Here is a 14,107-nt window from a genome sequence, read left to right on the forward strand (position 1 = left end):
AAAAAAGAAAAAAGAAAAGAAAAGAAAAAGAAATAAAGCTTAACGGCTAGCGCAGCCGCAACAACAAGGGCGGCTGCGGCTCGCTGCTCCCGCCCCACGTGCGGGACCCGCCGAGGGGCGGCTGGCGGCACATCCYGCTCTGCGGCCCTTTTCCGACGCCTCGGTCGTCTCCGTAGACGTGCTAACGGGCACTCTGCAGAGTATTTTATAAAAAACGAAGACTGCAGGTAAACAGGCATTTTCTGTATATTCCAAACAAGTTTTTGAAAAACTGCCCCCAAAGAGAAGTGGCCCGGTTTCAGGCAAATGACAAAGGCTGAAATTTCAGCAACACRTAAACCTACAACCCAAACACTGAAGCAGTGATTTTGCTACGTCTTCTACTGCAGCAATGAGACCACTGCAGCATTACGCTAGCGGATAGACTGGCAACTTATCATTTTGAAAAACTCTCTTTTTATAACAGAGTTATATCTACTAATTGGCACAAGCATAAGGAGCAAAAATTAATCCTGCTGCACGTTCTGTCTTTGTCACAGTGTAGCATTAATTTATGTTTACTTGGCAGCGTCACTGCTACCCTAACATTTCAACCTCCCTTCTCATAAGGGTTAACATCACTCTTAGAACTGTGCTGTGYATTTGAAGGATTCTCCTTTGGAAATAATACTCTTTCTCCATCACTCTGATGGTAGTTGTGTGGTGTTCAAGGCTGCCTGTAGAAAGAGGAATAAAATCACTCGACTAACAATTGACTTCACTGGTATGCCAGTTCCTGCAGTCCTCTTGTCGCAACCACGCACGTGATCGGGTGCAAAAATTTAAAATTCTTGCATGAAAATTAAGGAAAAACATATCATCTTTTCAGCAGTCATAAATCAGTAAGTTGCACTAGCAGTGAGTTGAAAGCTATGCGGTCGAAAGTGCCACGAGCAAGCAGAGGAAGAAAATGCCAAACCATTTATGGCAAAAACTTCCCTGGCTTTACCTTTTTTATCCCAGGCAGATGGCAGAATTTTGTGTGTAAGTCAGCAAGGGATCAGTTTTGAAGAAAGATGTTTAACAACAACTTTGTGAGCCCCTGTGGCTACGATTATGGATAATACGAGGATATACAGCATCTTCCTGGCAATGATCATAAAACCAGACATAGCCTATCGCAAAGCATCAGCAATGCGGTAAGTTAAAAAGCAGCCATCAATGGAATCAAAACATGGAGAAAGAAAAGCGTTAAAGAAAGGCAGAGTTTGTTCGTTTTATAAAATACCTTTTAGCAATTCCCTTCTCCAGAAGTTCTACAACTTGCTTGTAGTCTGTAACTAAATGTTGAGACAATCCTGCCAAACATTTAAAAAGAGTTAAATGCATATTTTTCTCAGAAAGTTTCATTCCCCTCATTTCATTTATCACTGTGGAGTCATAACAACAATTTACCCAACATCTGGAGCAAAAAGCTATTCTGCTGGGATGCCTGCTTGTTCTACAAGTAGTCTCTGAACTGGTGGAACTATTTTAGCTAAAATAAAGTAAAACAAAACATTGCAGTCCATGTTCAGATGCAGTGACGTCAATGATAAAAACGCCTTGCACCTTGAAAGGATGGACCTATTTCCAACTCACCAGTGGAACAGCGATATTTAAAAAAAATAGTACAGTTGGGAATTCCTCGTGGAGATGCAGTTATGTTACCACTATTATTTGGGTACGTATCCTGCACAGGAGTAAAATTTTAGCTGTTGCCTCTGGGTAATGGTTCTGCTCACACGACTCTCAGAATTAGGACTCATTCCCTGTGTAGAATATTTAAGCACGTATTTAATTTTAATTAGCACTGAGCCTGCAACACTTAAGAGTCCCGATGCTCTCGTTCTCCCCAGAGGGTATCCAAATCATGACATGAAACATGCGGCCTTTTATACCTCCTGCTTTGAGGATATTTTTTTAAATTTGATCTCATTTTTAAGGAAAAAGCTAGCCAAAAACAAGTGAGAGAAATACTGCATTGCAGAGCCGAGGGTAGCAGAACGGTGGTTGTGACTAAGGCAGCCCCAGAGGAGGGCAGCACGCTGCTGTGCCTAATCGCACTGCCAGCACCTAACAAAATGCAAATTCCAGCAGACACAAAACTGACCTCAGCAGGCTAGTATATCACATAAATCCAGTTTAATGCCTCCTCTGCATTTTGTGGTGACGATAACTTATCATTTGCACTGCGGAGACTCCTAAAAAAACCCCTCTGAGCTGTSAAGTGAGACTTACCATGCAATGCACCCTAGTAAAACAGTTCCTTCCCAAATGTTTTATCTCAAAGTTGAAGTCCAGGGCTATTCATTTTTTTCAGTTCACTACTGCTCTGATTGAGGTTTTGTTTTACCGTAGGCCACTACAGTGTGGACGAGAGGTCAGAGTACTGAAAAATGTGATTTATCTAGATCAAACAATTTATCTACAGCCAGAGTGTAAGTCAAGATGAATTTAAAAATTCAGCGTGACTCAAATAACTATTTCTAATGTTGTTAGAGATTGTCACCGCAGATAGTAATGAAAGTAAAATYTAGCCCAGAGATGGGAATTAATGCTAGTCATCTAACAACTGATACACACTCAAGAAAAAAAAAAGTATTTGGATTACCTAGACTTTTTAAAAAATCCCATTACTATAGTGTATATGCAGGCACACACACACACAAGTATAGGATGATTTTCAAAGAAAAGCAGTTCTTGTGCTCTCTGGTGTAGCTTTCCAATACAATAATTCCAGAAGCCGTCACATTTTCCATTTGAGAAAAAGGGCCATGATTTTTCCAACAGCACTGGRGTTTTCAAATGCAGAATATGGAAACTACCATGTATTGTTTTCCCAGGCCATTTTTCAGGATTTTATTTAACCAGCTGAAGCACTAATTAYGTAATGGAGGCATGGAGGAAATTCTTACCTATCTACATTTCCACACACCGAATGTGGCACAGAGTTCTAAAATAATTTGCTTTACAACACGGTAAATGAAATACTGCGAGCGTCGTTTGAGAAGAAATGACAACGCTCGTTTGGCCGCTGCAAAAAGGGAGGTCATTTTCAATACTAACAAAAGGCCGAAAGCTCTTGCTCCTCTCGAGAAATCTGCCTCAGAGCAAGACAATCTCCTCCAGAAATCCGTCTCGGAGCAACAAAATAGATTGCATCATTTCCTGATTTAAGAACGGCCGATTCCTTAACAGTGCAACCATCTGCGAGGGAGAGGCTTGAAACGATTCCAGCACGAAGGACTGAAACACTTTTAGCATTTTAAAGGCTACAATCTCACAGCTTTTACGTGGAAAAACGATGGGCTGGAAACTATTCAAAAGATTTAAGTGTTGGGAGCTGGGACAACCTGACTGGACTTGCAAATGGAAAATGCACTGCCCCCTCTAATACCAGGGCAACTAAGCATCCTGAAAGGGGTTAAATTCTGATTTTCCCCTCTGCCTGTTCCTCACCCGAGCGCTAGCAGCACTCCGGATATCCCTGACACCAACCACACACCCGCCGCACAAGCGGAGCCTCCGAGGAGACGCCTCCAAGCCCGTGCTGCAAACGGCACACGCACACGCTTGTCCTCAGCGGACTGGATCTCAGGGGAAGGAGGAAAAACGCATGAGCTTTGCCCAACGCTCGCCCCTCTCCTTCCTCCCGTACAGCACACCGGCTGGAAGGGGAATGCGAGGCAAGCTGCAAGATAAGCTGCTCTTCCAGTAGCTTCGCGGATGAGTCCGGTCTCTGCCATCCAGCTACTGGAAACAAGATTCTTCACCGCGGTCCTGCACAGGGGGACTACACGTAAAACCGCCGCCGCCTTCAGCACAGAGATCAACTGCTGTTGACTGCGGCTGTATATTACTGCAGTTGACAAGGGCATTTTGTACCAGCGCTGTGAACTGCTTCATTTTCTTGCATTGCATGTGATTAAACCCCAGCTAACTGTGCTCCTCACCTGCAGGCAAAATACCCCTCTCGCTGCTGCTCATTTGCGATGGGAAGCAACGAGCGCGGTTCCATAAGAAACTACCTAACAGATCCTCATTAATCCCTCTTCTCAAAAGATGCAAAGATTGGCTCAGATAAAACGGTTACAGTTCTTAATTGCATAAGCTGTACATGCACATTTATTAATATATTTTTATATATATATATATCTGAAAAAAGGAACTAGTCATCTGACTGTTGCCTCTAGCCACTGACTCATCAGCCTCAAATCACTTCTATTCACATGCTCTCACAGCAGCCTGCAATAACACCCATGATGCCTTTAACAAAAAAATCGATTCATTTTTCATGCATGAGATCAGTTTTTCTAAAAATGCGAAACACATTTATCATTGAAAAATACATTTTTTCTTACAGCCATTAACACAAAGATTTTTGGAGCCTGTCATAAGATACAGAAGACAGAGAGAACCTTCTAAAGTAAAGCACTTACCCTGGTTTTAATGATGTGTCCAAACCCAGCAAATATTATTTAAGTTAACATTTTTTTGTATTCTCCTCTCATACTAAAAAAATACAAAATTTCATCAAAAGGGAAGTCTTAAGGGATATTTCAGAACTCTAACAAAAAAGTGTTTTATTTAAAATTTTTAGTTGCATCCAAGTATAAAATTCTTATTCAAAAAGGGTAAAATAGAATTAAAATAAATCAAAACTGGAAAAGAAGTGACAGATTTAGCCTAGAAGTTTCCAGATGAGGAGAGACTAGTGACAAAAGGCAAGCCAGCCCACTGTCAGACCTCTGCATCCCAGCTATAACTTCATTTTCTTTTAAAACCCGGAAACTGCAGCCAAGGAATCATTGGAGACACAGGCTTGAGAAAAGGGATGGAAATTGCCAAGGAAGGAAGCCATTTAAAGACCTTTTCTTGTATGGTGAATGAGCAGCTGCTAAAAGAAAATAATTAGTGTCTGTACCCCACCAACAATGAGGTTCTCAGATAACAAGCAGGTAGAAAAAGAATCTTGGAAAGATCTCAATGAAGGCCAAATGTCTACGAATCTCCTTTTCAAAGGATGGTAAGTTTGCCATACTAATGAGACCATCAATTCATCTATTTTCCAACTCTCTGTTAAACAGGACGCTGCTGTGCTGGGAAAGCACAGCTGAAGGAGCCGCAGTGCCAGACAGCCCCTCGCGCGTGGCAGCCTACACGTGAAACACTTCCCAACTGCTTGCTTCAAATGAGGGACGGGTAACAGCGGTCCTCAGACGCTCCGTTACCGACAGCGCAGGTGTCCCAGGAAGAACTGGGAATGCCAGGCTTCACCCCACCGCTGACTCGCCTGGTCAGGTCTGTTGTCACATCTTAGCTCAATCTCTAAAGCGTGGGTAGCATCAGCCTCTTCTACAGCGTGGTGATAAGGCTTACTGAAAGGTGGGTGATGCGTCCTGAGGTTCTTGGACAAAAGCTGACACATCCCTGCTGTTATTTTAGCTTGTGTCTAAGAAACCTAACTGTTTAGGGCTCTTCTAAAAATCCGGACATGAGTAATTAACTTAATTTTCAATTCTTATTCTCTAAATAAGAAACGCAAGTAATGGCACGATAAAGAGAAATAGAGGGAGAAAAGCGAACCAGGGAGAACAACAGGAATTTAGAAAATGAACAGAGACAAGAACTCTATGTTTAAAAGCCAAAACAAGCGAGTATTTGTTTGGCTTTATTTGGAACCAATAAAATTCTGTGAAACGCATTTTCCCTATTAAACGTGTCCTTCCCAGGTGTCAAGTGAGTTAGTATCCACTTGGCGGCCAGCCAAGCACCTTCAGAAGCAGCGATTCCAGAGGTAAATTTGGAGTTCTGCCCACCAGAGAGACAAGGTGTACCAGAAAGCAAGCGCATGCACTTACTTTCTGAACAAGCTCACCAATTTTTGAAGCTTGCATCAGTTTGGAAAAGAGCTGGAAAAAGAGTGGAAATGAACTACAAGTACAAAAACAGTGAGAGAGAAGATAAGAACTAAAATCAAGAAAGACAAATGAAAAAAAAAAAAAAAAAAACATTGTTTTTTCACTCTCCTCTGCTACCTGATGTGAAAGCTGATTCCCCAGAAAACACAAAACCACACGAGGGACTGCTGTTGCAGTCACAATTAAGAGTGTGATTTTTAAAAATTGTATTAAAAAACCTACTTTATCCATCCTGGGTCTTCTGGGGTTTAAGAAAGAGAAATGAGGTTTACTGGCCCCTGATGGATAATATAGATTCTAATCACTTCTGGAACAGCCTGGAACATCAAACAATAACTACTTTTTTTGTTATTTTATGAATATACTGCTGCCAAGGAATGAAACAGGTAGAAAGGGTCTACAGAACCTATTTAGAGACAGTGTCAATACAACTCTTGATCAGGCTAGGTTTCTTTAAGACAAAAGAAAGCAAAATACTATGGCTCACACATCACTTACTCCTGAAAGGGTGAATAGAGCAGAGTGGGATATCCAGCCAGTAGGGTAACAGGCAGAGGCAAAGCCTTCAGTATATTATACAAGTTAACATTAACAAGCAAAATATTTGAGGAGGGTAGGTGATCATAGGCTTATTCAGGCTGACTGTAAAGGTCTAGATTAAATTAATTTCAATTAATGTTTAATTGAATCAATCACTGGGAGTTTCCTAGCATCCCGGACTGCCAACACCATATACGTGGCTTTTGAAGAGCATTTTGTTAGCTTGTCACCTGCCTTGCTCACTCACATGATCACTGTACTGGGGTCTTCGAAGATTTTCCAAGGCCTATTTGACATTTTCTTCTCCATATATTCCCACAATGGCCCCAAATTCATCTTAGTAATCTGCTCCTGAAGGCTATACGTCTTCCTGACTTCTCAATAACTGTGCAAGTTTTACCTCCGTATCATACTGCAGGATTTAACGGCCCGGATATCAGAAACAACATGGAGTAACATCAGAAAGTAACATCAGAACTCATACTCCAGACTTGTGAGTGCCTTAACTTCTCCTGTAACCAAACTATAACTGGAAATCAACATTCTTGTGCATCAAAACTGCTTAATATTTTGCTGTCTCTGGTTAGTCACTGGGTAAGTAAATTAACTGTCTAATTTCTAACCATGGCCCCATCCTCAGTCCCATTTAGTGTTTCCCGTAAACCTTCAGTTCATGTCTTCTGCAATTCTTTTGTCTCTTCCAGCAGCCAAAGTACCCACATATCTATCAAGTTAGTGCAAACCAACAAGATTCACCCCTTTCTGAGAATATTGCAATAGTCATATTCCTTTCCTTATTCCTACACCAGTAAGTTCTGGTCTGACATCCTAGCTCTTTGCTCAGCCCTAGTTATAGCAAGACTTCAGTAGAGTTTGACATGTCAGCTGAAATGCATGAAACAGAGAAGAACAAATGGGCTGTGATGCTCTTTGTTTTACTGAGAAGCTTCAGAGTTCTTCAAATTATGTATTTTAAATTGACTGCTCAACAGTGCAACAGTGGAAATGATTAAGATTGTGCCAGGAACATATGTGAAGATATGTAAAGACCAGACACAGATTGAAATTCTTATACTATAATGAAATCTACTCTCACCTTGTACATACGGTCCTGTTTCAGGGTGTTCTCGGACTCGAAGGGTGTAAGGTTTCTTTTGGTCTGATTGTTTTAACAGATCTCGGACGCGCTCGTTATAGATTTCAAGAAAACTGAAAAGAAAAAAAAAGAAATGAAAAGAAAGCACATATAATTGCTCTTCTTACAATGTAACTACCTGAATCTTTCACTGATTTTTCATGATTTTTCAGTTAATGCATTCACTTTCATTACCTCTGTTACTGCCCCTTCCCTGGCAGTGCATATGGAAAGAATTGATAAGCCATTTTCCAAGAAGCAAGAGACATTTGCTCTTTCATTTAAAAATTCATGAAATCAGCTTTTTCTAAAGCTAACAAGTCCAAATCCACAAATTTGCAAACACAGTGTTTCACTGGGTATTATGAATAAGAGAATGAATATGGGAACTGTGAATAACAATGGAACATAGAATTATGGCTCAAATATAGGAGTTAGACAAACAGGAATTAAATTCCTAAAGCATTTGAGCTGTCTATACATGCAGTACTCAGAAGTAACATCAGCACTTTCTCATCCTTCCTCTACTCTTCTTTGCCCCCAAATGCTCAACATATGAGAAAACAGAGTCTTTGCTTTGTTTGATTACAGGGATGTATTTTTGAAAGCAGTCATACCATTGACCAAAACAGTGACATTCTTACCTGACCTTTACTCTGCAAGATGCTGTCTGGTCCAAGTAATCATCCTTCCTTGAAAAGAGACCCTGCACAAACCAAATTTTTTTATAAATTTTAAATCCAACAAGAAGATCTAACAGTTTAAACAAATGTGAGTGAAATAAAAAAAGTAAGTACCTCACATATACGAGGTGTCAACCCAATCGAAGCCTATAAATAATAATAATACAAAAATTAACATATTTGCTCTTACCCTTACAAAACTCATTTATTAAATAAAAGTCAAGTTATGAGGAAAAGGCAGAATCATGGTGCAACATCAAAGTAATGACCGTACAGAGGATCACAACACTAACCACTTTGGAGCGCAGCATGGCAATGTATAGCTGAAGCATCTTGCACATGAAACACTGAAAGGACCAGTGTGCCGTGCAATTTCAGCTGTCTTGGCTACAGCAAAAACACTATTTATAGCAAAAAGCCATTTTAGAGCAGTATGTACAGTATCAATGGAAGCAGAGACTTCACGGGGCTAAATCAAGAGCTGTTTGATGTAAAGACATGGGGCATGTCTACACTGGAGGTGCTGCAGTTCAGCATAAATACAGCCAGGCCAGCACTGAAATTAGTTTGATCAGTTAATAGCATTTTATTTTTCCTTATTCTGCTTCTGTTTCTTTATGCTGTGGCATCACAGAGCTCAGAACAGCTTTATCTTCTACGTCATGTCTCAAGAAGAGGCTACGGGCTGCAGGACTCACGGTGCAGGCTGCACCGCTAGCAGTACCTAAACCAGCTAATTTCAGCTTTGCCCAAACAGTCTGCACAACGCTGAAGCCACGGCGCGCGCCTGTGCAGTGAGCTGGTCTCGCGGCACGCTTGTTCACACCGCGGTGACTGCAGCGCCAGCACACCCTTAGAAACACTTTCAGGCTCCGGTGAAATCCCCCTGCTGAATAGCGTGGCAGACTTTCACAAGGTGCATTTGAAAATCGAGAGGGAAGAGGAGAGGAAAAGAAAAACGGTTCAGACTCTGCAAGTAAATATACTACCATGGACAAAAGTTCAGTGCAGACCAAACAAAATCATATTGCTGATGTCAGTGGAGGGGGAAGAAACATCCACACTGTTGTGCAGAACACAAACCAGGCCAGACCAGCCTTCTTCCTCTCTTTGGGATGTGAGCAAGCTTTATCCTTGTTTCGCTTTTTAAATTAAATCCTCTTGGGGGTAGGAAATAGAGGCCTACTTGTGCAAATTGCTAAATAAAATCTCTCTTGTTTCGGGGAAAGTCACATTCTACCAATAACCAAGAATAATGATGGAGAAGGACCAGGCTGCTTTCTGCTGCAGCAGAGTGCAGGAGTCCTTAACTCTCCCCATGGAGCTGAGTACCAATACTAAAATGCACTCTCAGTAGCTCCCGGTAGCCAAGTCCCTCAAAATACAACAGCTTCTACAAATACCATTCAAATTAATTTCAAAACTGGAAGTAAAGCAAGTATCATTTCCACAAGGCAAAGGATAGCTTCTGCAACTGATAAGTGTTCTAGGTAGATAACAAAGTCTGTTACAAAAATATACCTGTGAATTGCATCCATTTTCATTTGTGAAAATAATTTAATTTCAGGATGGCTCAGACTGCCAAAAAATTACGTTATAACGAATACATTGTATTGTCTTGAGCTATATGCTTCTAAAAAACTGGAGGCATTCAAGAGTGTGTGTATATATATATATATATATATATATATTCTTAATATCTTCTAGCATAGCAATAAGATTCATTCTTACATGATAAGATGTTTTTATCTAAAAGAAACATTTAAATTATGCCATATTTTCTTTTTTTTTAATTGATGCTACATTATTTACCTAGGCATTTACCTCTCATTTTACACATTCATACACACACACACGTTCACCAAGTAGAACATGCACAAGCATTCTGCTCCACTAGTACCATAATCTAGGTTTTTAAAAAAAAGCAAATAATGTTTCTGCAAAACCCATCACTGAACTCTAAGCAATAACTCACAGGTGTTCCCATCATGGTGTAAGTTTTTCCTGAACCTGTCTGTCCATACGCAAAGAGACAGATGTTGTATCCTCTGAATGCACCCATCAACACAGAAGTGCCGAGGTCCTGGAACACCTGGAAAGACCAAAAGAGAGAAAGCAGTCCATAAATAATAGTCCTCCCAGGAAGCATTCAGCATTACTCGATCATTCAGCTTTCATAACTCCACGTGGACAAGGATTTCCATTATATATGTCTTTTAATTAATCATGCACAAGGTTAAGTGTCCAGTATCACTTAGTAGATCCTCCTCTGGAGACTGGTATGCCAAGGGCACCAACGACATGGAGCAGTATTGTTTAGTGGGTTTTTTTCCTGCCTGCAGTCTCTTATTTTATAATAGGACTGTACGAATTTCTCAGGACTCCCCCTCCACACCAAGTTTTACAGTACACAGCATAAATCTGACAGAAAACCATTTTCAAGGCTCTTTGGCACAATGACAACAGCAGCAGCTGTTTACGAGTCCAGAACAAAACAAAGTCTAACCCGTAGCCTGCAGACCAGACCTAGCCCAAAGAATGCCTCTATCTGACCTACTTGGACAGTAAGTACTGCCACCAAAACCTAAATGATTTATTTTCTGCTTATGCTATGCACAGAGATACACACTGCCTTCTATTTAGCCTACCACAGAGCCAAAAACTGTTACCACCAAATCAGTGTCAGTCTCTAGGGACTTCTAAAGCCTGGGTTGGGTCACTGTGGCTGCAGAAGTTGGACCACGTTCTCAGAACACCAAAACCATGCTCAACTGAAAGAACACTTGCTAAAGTTTCCTACTGAATGTACGTTGGATCATAAGGTTACAGGAGGCAGGTTACATCTGAAACACAGCTTTGGCCTTTCCAAGGAAGCATTACAAGTATTAATGTTTTTGTTATTCACATAAAAAGCTAGCTAGTATATATAGGTGTACACTATTGCAAAGTCTAATCCATAGCCAGGGCACTTGCTTCTTTCCTGGACAGATAAATGTACTAAACTTGGTATAAAAATGAACAGTAAAATATACTTCATAGATGCCATCATTCTACCTGAACTATCCAGAACGGATATGAAAAATCCTCTCCTGAGGTTTTTATTTTCAGATCATATTTCAGCTCCAACTGAGACAAGATGCTAATCCCTAGCCTAAGGATCAATAACATTCTAACTCTGCAGAACTTGGATACCTTTATTATTTTCATTAATCAGAAACATCTCCATATATTATTTATAAATAACATAAATAACATTGTTATTTATGGTCTTGAATAATTAAATCAAAGCTACAAGTCAAAAATGCACTCTAAGAACTAGTAGCTCATTTGCAGCACACCTGGTTCCTCATCAGGGACAGCACACCATGAAAAGTTCAACTATTTATGGACAGGAAGATTAACATAATTATGTAATACTTTTAGCAAAATATATCAACCACACACAGACGAATGAATGCACAAACAACTGACCAGACATATTAGCTGGATGCTCAAAAGTTATGCTGAACAAGCCAGTCAACCACTTTCACCTAATAGACAGTCATTGCTCAAATCTATTTTCATAGAAAAGTCACTTTACCATACTACTTTCACAAATATCAGCATAGATGGACAGACCTGGATATGAATTATTTGCCATCATAAAGATCTAAAATGTGTTTAAAGAGCCCAGAAACACACAAAAAGAGACAGAGAAGCAGCTAAAGAAATGAATAGCACAAAAGAGCTATTGAGAAGCACTTGAAGATGTCACTTTTAAGGTGAGGCTAGGGAAGAAAAGTGCATAATTCAAGAGAAGAAGAAGAAGAGGAGGAAGAAATTTTAGCCTCAGGGAGGTCAGCAGCTTGAGTGGTAGCATCAAAGGGGCCATTAAAAAGTCTAGGCAAAAAAATGGAAGACAGCTAATAAACCTATATATATACAGAAAGCATCAGGCAAAAAGAAAAAAAAAAGGAAAAAGAGAGCAACAATTACAAAGTGGTTTCTGAACATTGTAAGTTAAGAAGTAAAAGTTGCATTTGATGTGGTAATGGGAAAGGAAAATTTTTGTCTTTACAACAGCAGAAAAGAATTACTACACAAAATTCTCTCAGAGCTACTATAAAACCAGTTCTTCCATTACCCACTTCAGATATAAATTTTCCCTGATACCACAACCGGAACTGTTTTTCCTTATATATCAAGCACATACTAGAAAGTATAAAATAAGATCATGGGCAGCACTTTGTCCATGAGACTTGCCTTCTGAGCTGTGGGAAAATGTAACAGCAGCAATTAGGCTGGGGGTTGGGATTTCTTGGAGGCTGCTTGTAACATCTGTTTTTACTTACATCCCTCCTTTCTATGGAAAAGGCCTCACTTAAAAATAATAATTGAATAAATATCTCAAACTGTGCCATTATCCCTGTAGCTTTTATTTTACTAGATCAGTGGGACTGCCTTCAGCAGTATCTCTTACATGAGTAAGGACTGCATAACCTGACCCCATATTTGCTTCAGAGAATAAAGTCTGATTCTGTAACGTGTTACGAGTCTTCCAGTGCTCCAATTTACTGTTTCCGGCTTTTAGTAATCTGACTGCATTTGGTCACAAGTAGAGAGCACACGATGCACCCACATATTGTCCCAACACAGTTCCTGCTTCTGAGCAGATAGTCACTGTATTTGTCCAAGTGGTTTTGCAGTAGTTGTGACAATCGTCTAGTTAAAGATGCAGCCAGAGGTAGCATCTGGAGCAGAGCATGTTTGACCACCAGCATGCCTCTCATGTAGAGCACAGTGACAAACTTTGGGCAAACTATGTTTGCCTGAAGTTTCTCCTTTATGTCCTGAAGTTTCTCCTTTCAGTAATGTTGTTGCAAATCTACTATTCTCAGTCAAGCTGTACTTAAGAAAGAGGTCAGCCCCATATTTACAGCATCATTATAACACAGACTGGTTTTCTTCTATAAATTAAAGATATTTGGAAAAGCATCTGAGAGTTAACAATAGCAGTGCAAGACATTATTATGTGATTTTTGGCATGAGTCATCCATCAAGCCAGGACATAAATAAGTCAAGTCCTTTGATGTTGTGTGGCCTATAGATAAGTCTCAAGAGTTCAGAAAGCTGTCTTACTAACCCGTTACAGTAAATCTGTACACTGATCAAGCACAAAACAGGGGCTTACAGCTCAAATGACCATGTAGGCCAATAAAGACACAGTTACACCAAGTTTCAGCTAGCAGCTGTATACGTAATCCCTACTGCTTCTTCCCCTCCGCCTCCTGCAATTCTTCATGCTTCCCTCAGCATCTCCCAGCCCTCCACTGCTTCCCGCTGTCCTATCACACACATCACATCCACTCTCAGCTGTCTTTTGTCCACGAGAGCAGGACACAACATGTCCTGCCTTGGGGGACAGGATGTGACCGACTCGTTGGAATACTGCCTACTGCCAGCTGCTCCAGCACCATCACCACCAGTGGAGATGCGTACAAGTATTGCACCAAAGACCACAGGCTGATTCTCAGCCCTGGCAGGTCATAAAGAAATTCCCTATAATTTACATTTGACTTGTGAACTACATCTCACACAACCTTGTGTTAAAGGATAGATCGAAGGCACCCTCCTCCAAATGTCTTTTGCACTTCTAAATAGTTTTCTTCCCCCGTCTACTGCCTGCACCCCGGCTTCCAGAACGCTTCTATTTCTTCTGCAGGGAAGGGAATGCATCAGCTGCTTCAGTTCTCTGCACTTCCGGGTTTTCTACTTTGCTGGTTACTATTCACTTAGACGACAGAATCTCCCAGAACTGCAGAGCAAAA

At 40.6% G+C, this 14,107-nt stretch overlaps 1 protein-coding gene across 1 annotated transcript in view; it reads right to left on the minus strand.

Moving 5' to 3' along the window:
* STARD9 (StAR related lipid transfer domain containing 9) overlaps positions 1 to 14,107 on the minus strand; it is a 94,451-nt gene that overhangs the window by 50,297 nt on the left and 30,047 nt on the right. The window contains exons 4-8 of the mRNA XM_085299886.1: positions 10,276 to 10,392; positions 8,415 to 8,447; positions 8,262 to 8,323; positions 7,579 to 7,691; positions 1,268 to 1,337 (exon numbers count right to left, since the gene is read on the minus strand). Of these exons, the coding sequence (XP_085156012.1) occupies positions 1,268 to 1,337; positions 7,579 to 7,691; positions 8,262 to 8,323; positions 8,415 to 8,447; positions 10,276 to 10,392 (395 nt within the window). The remainder of the gene's footprint in view (positions 1 to 1,267; positions 1,338 to 7,578; positions 7,692 to 8,261; positions 8,324 to 8,414; positions 8,448 to 10,275; positions 10,393 to 14,107) is intronic.

The sequence above is a fragment of the Rhea americana genome, unplaced genomic scaffold (assembly GCF_003343005.1).
Source record: "Rhea americana isolate MKP2758 unplaced genomic scaffold, rheAme1 scaffold_155, whole genome shotgun sequence".
Classification (NCBI taxonomy): domain Eukaryota; kingdom Metazoa; phylum Chordata; class Aves; order Rheiformes; family Rheidae; genus Rhea; species Rhea americana.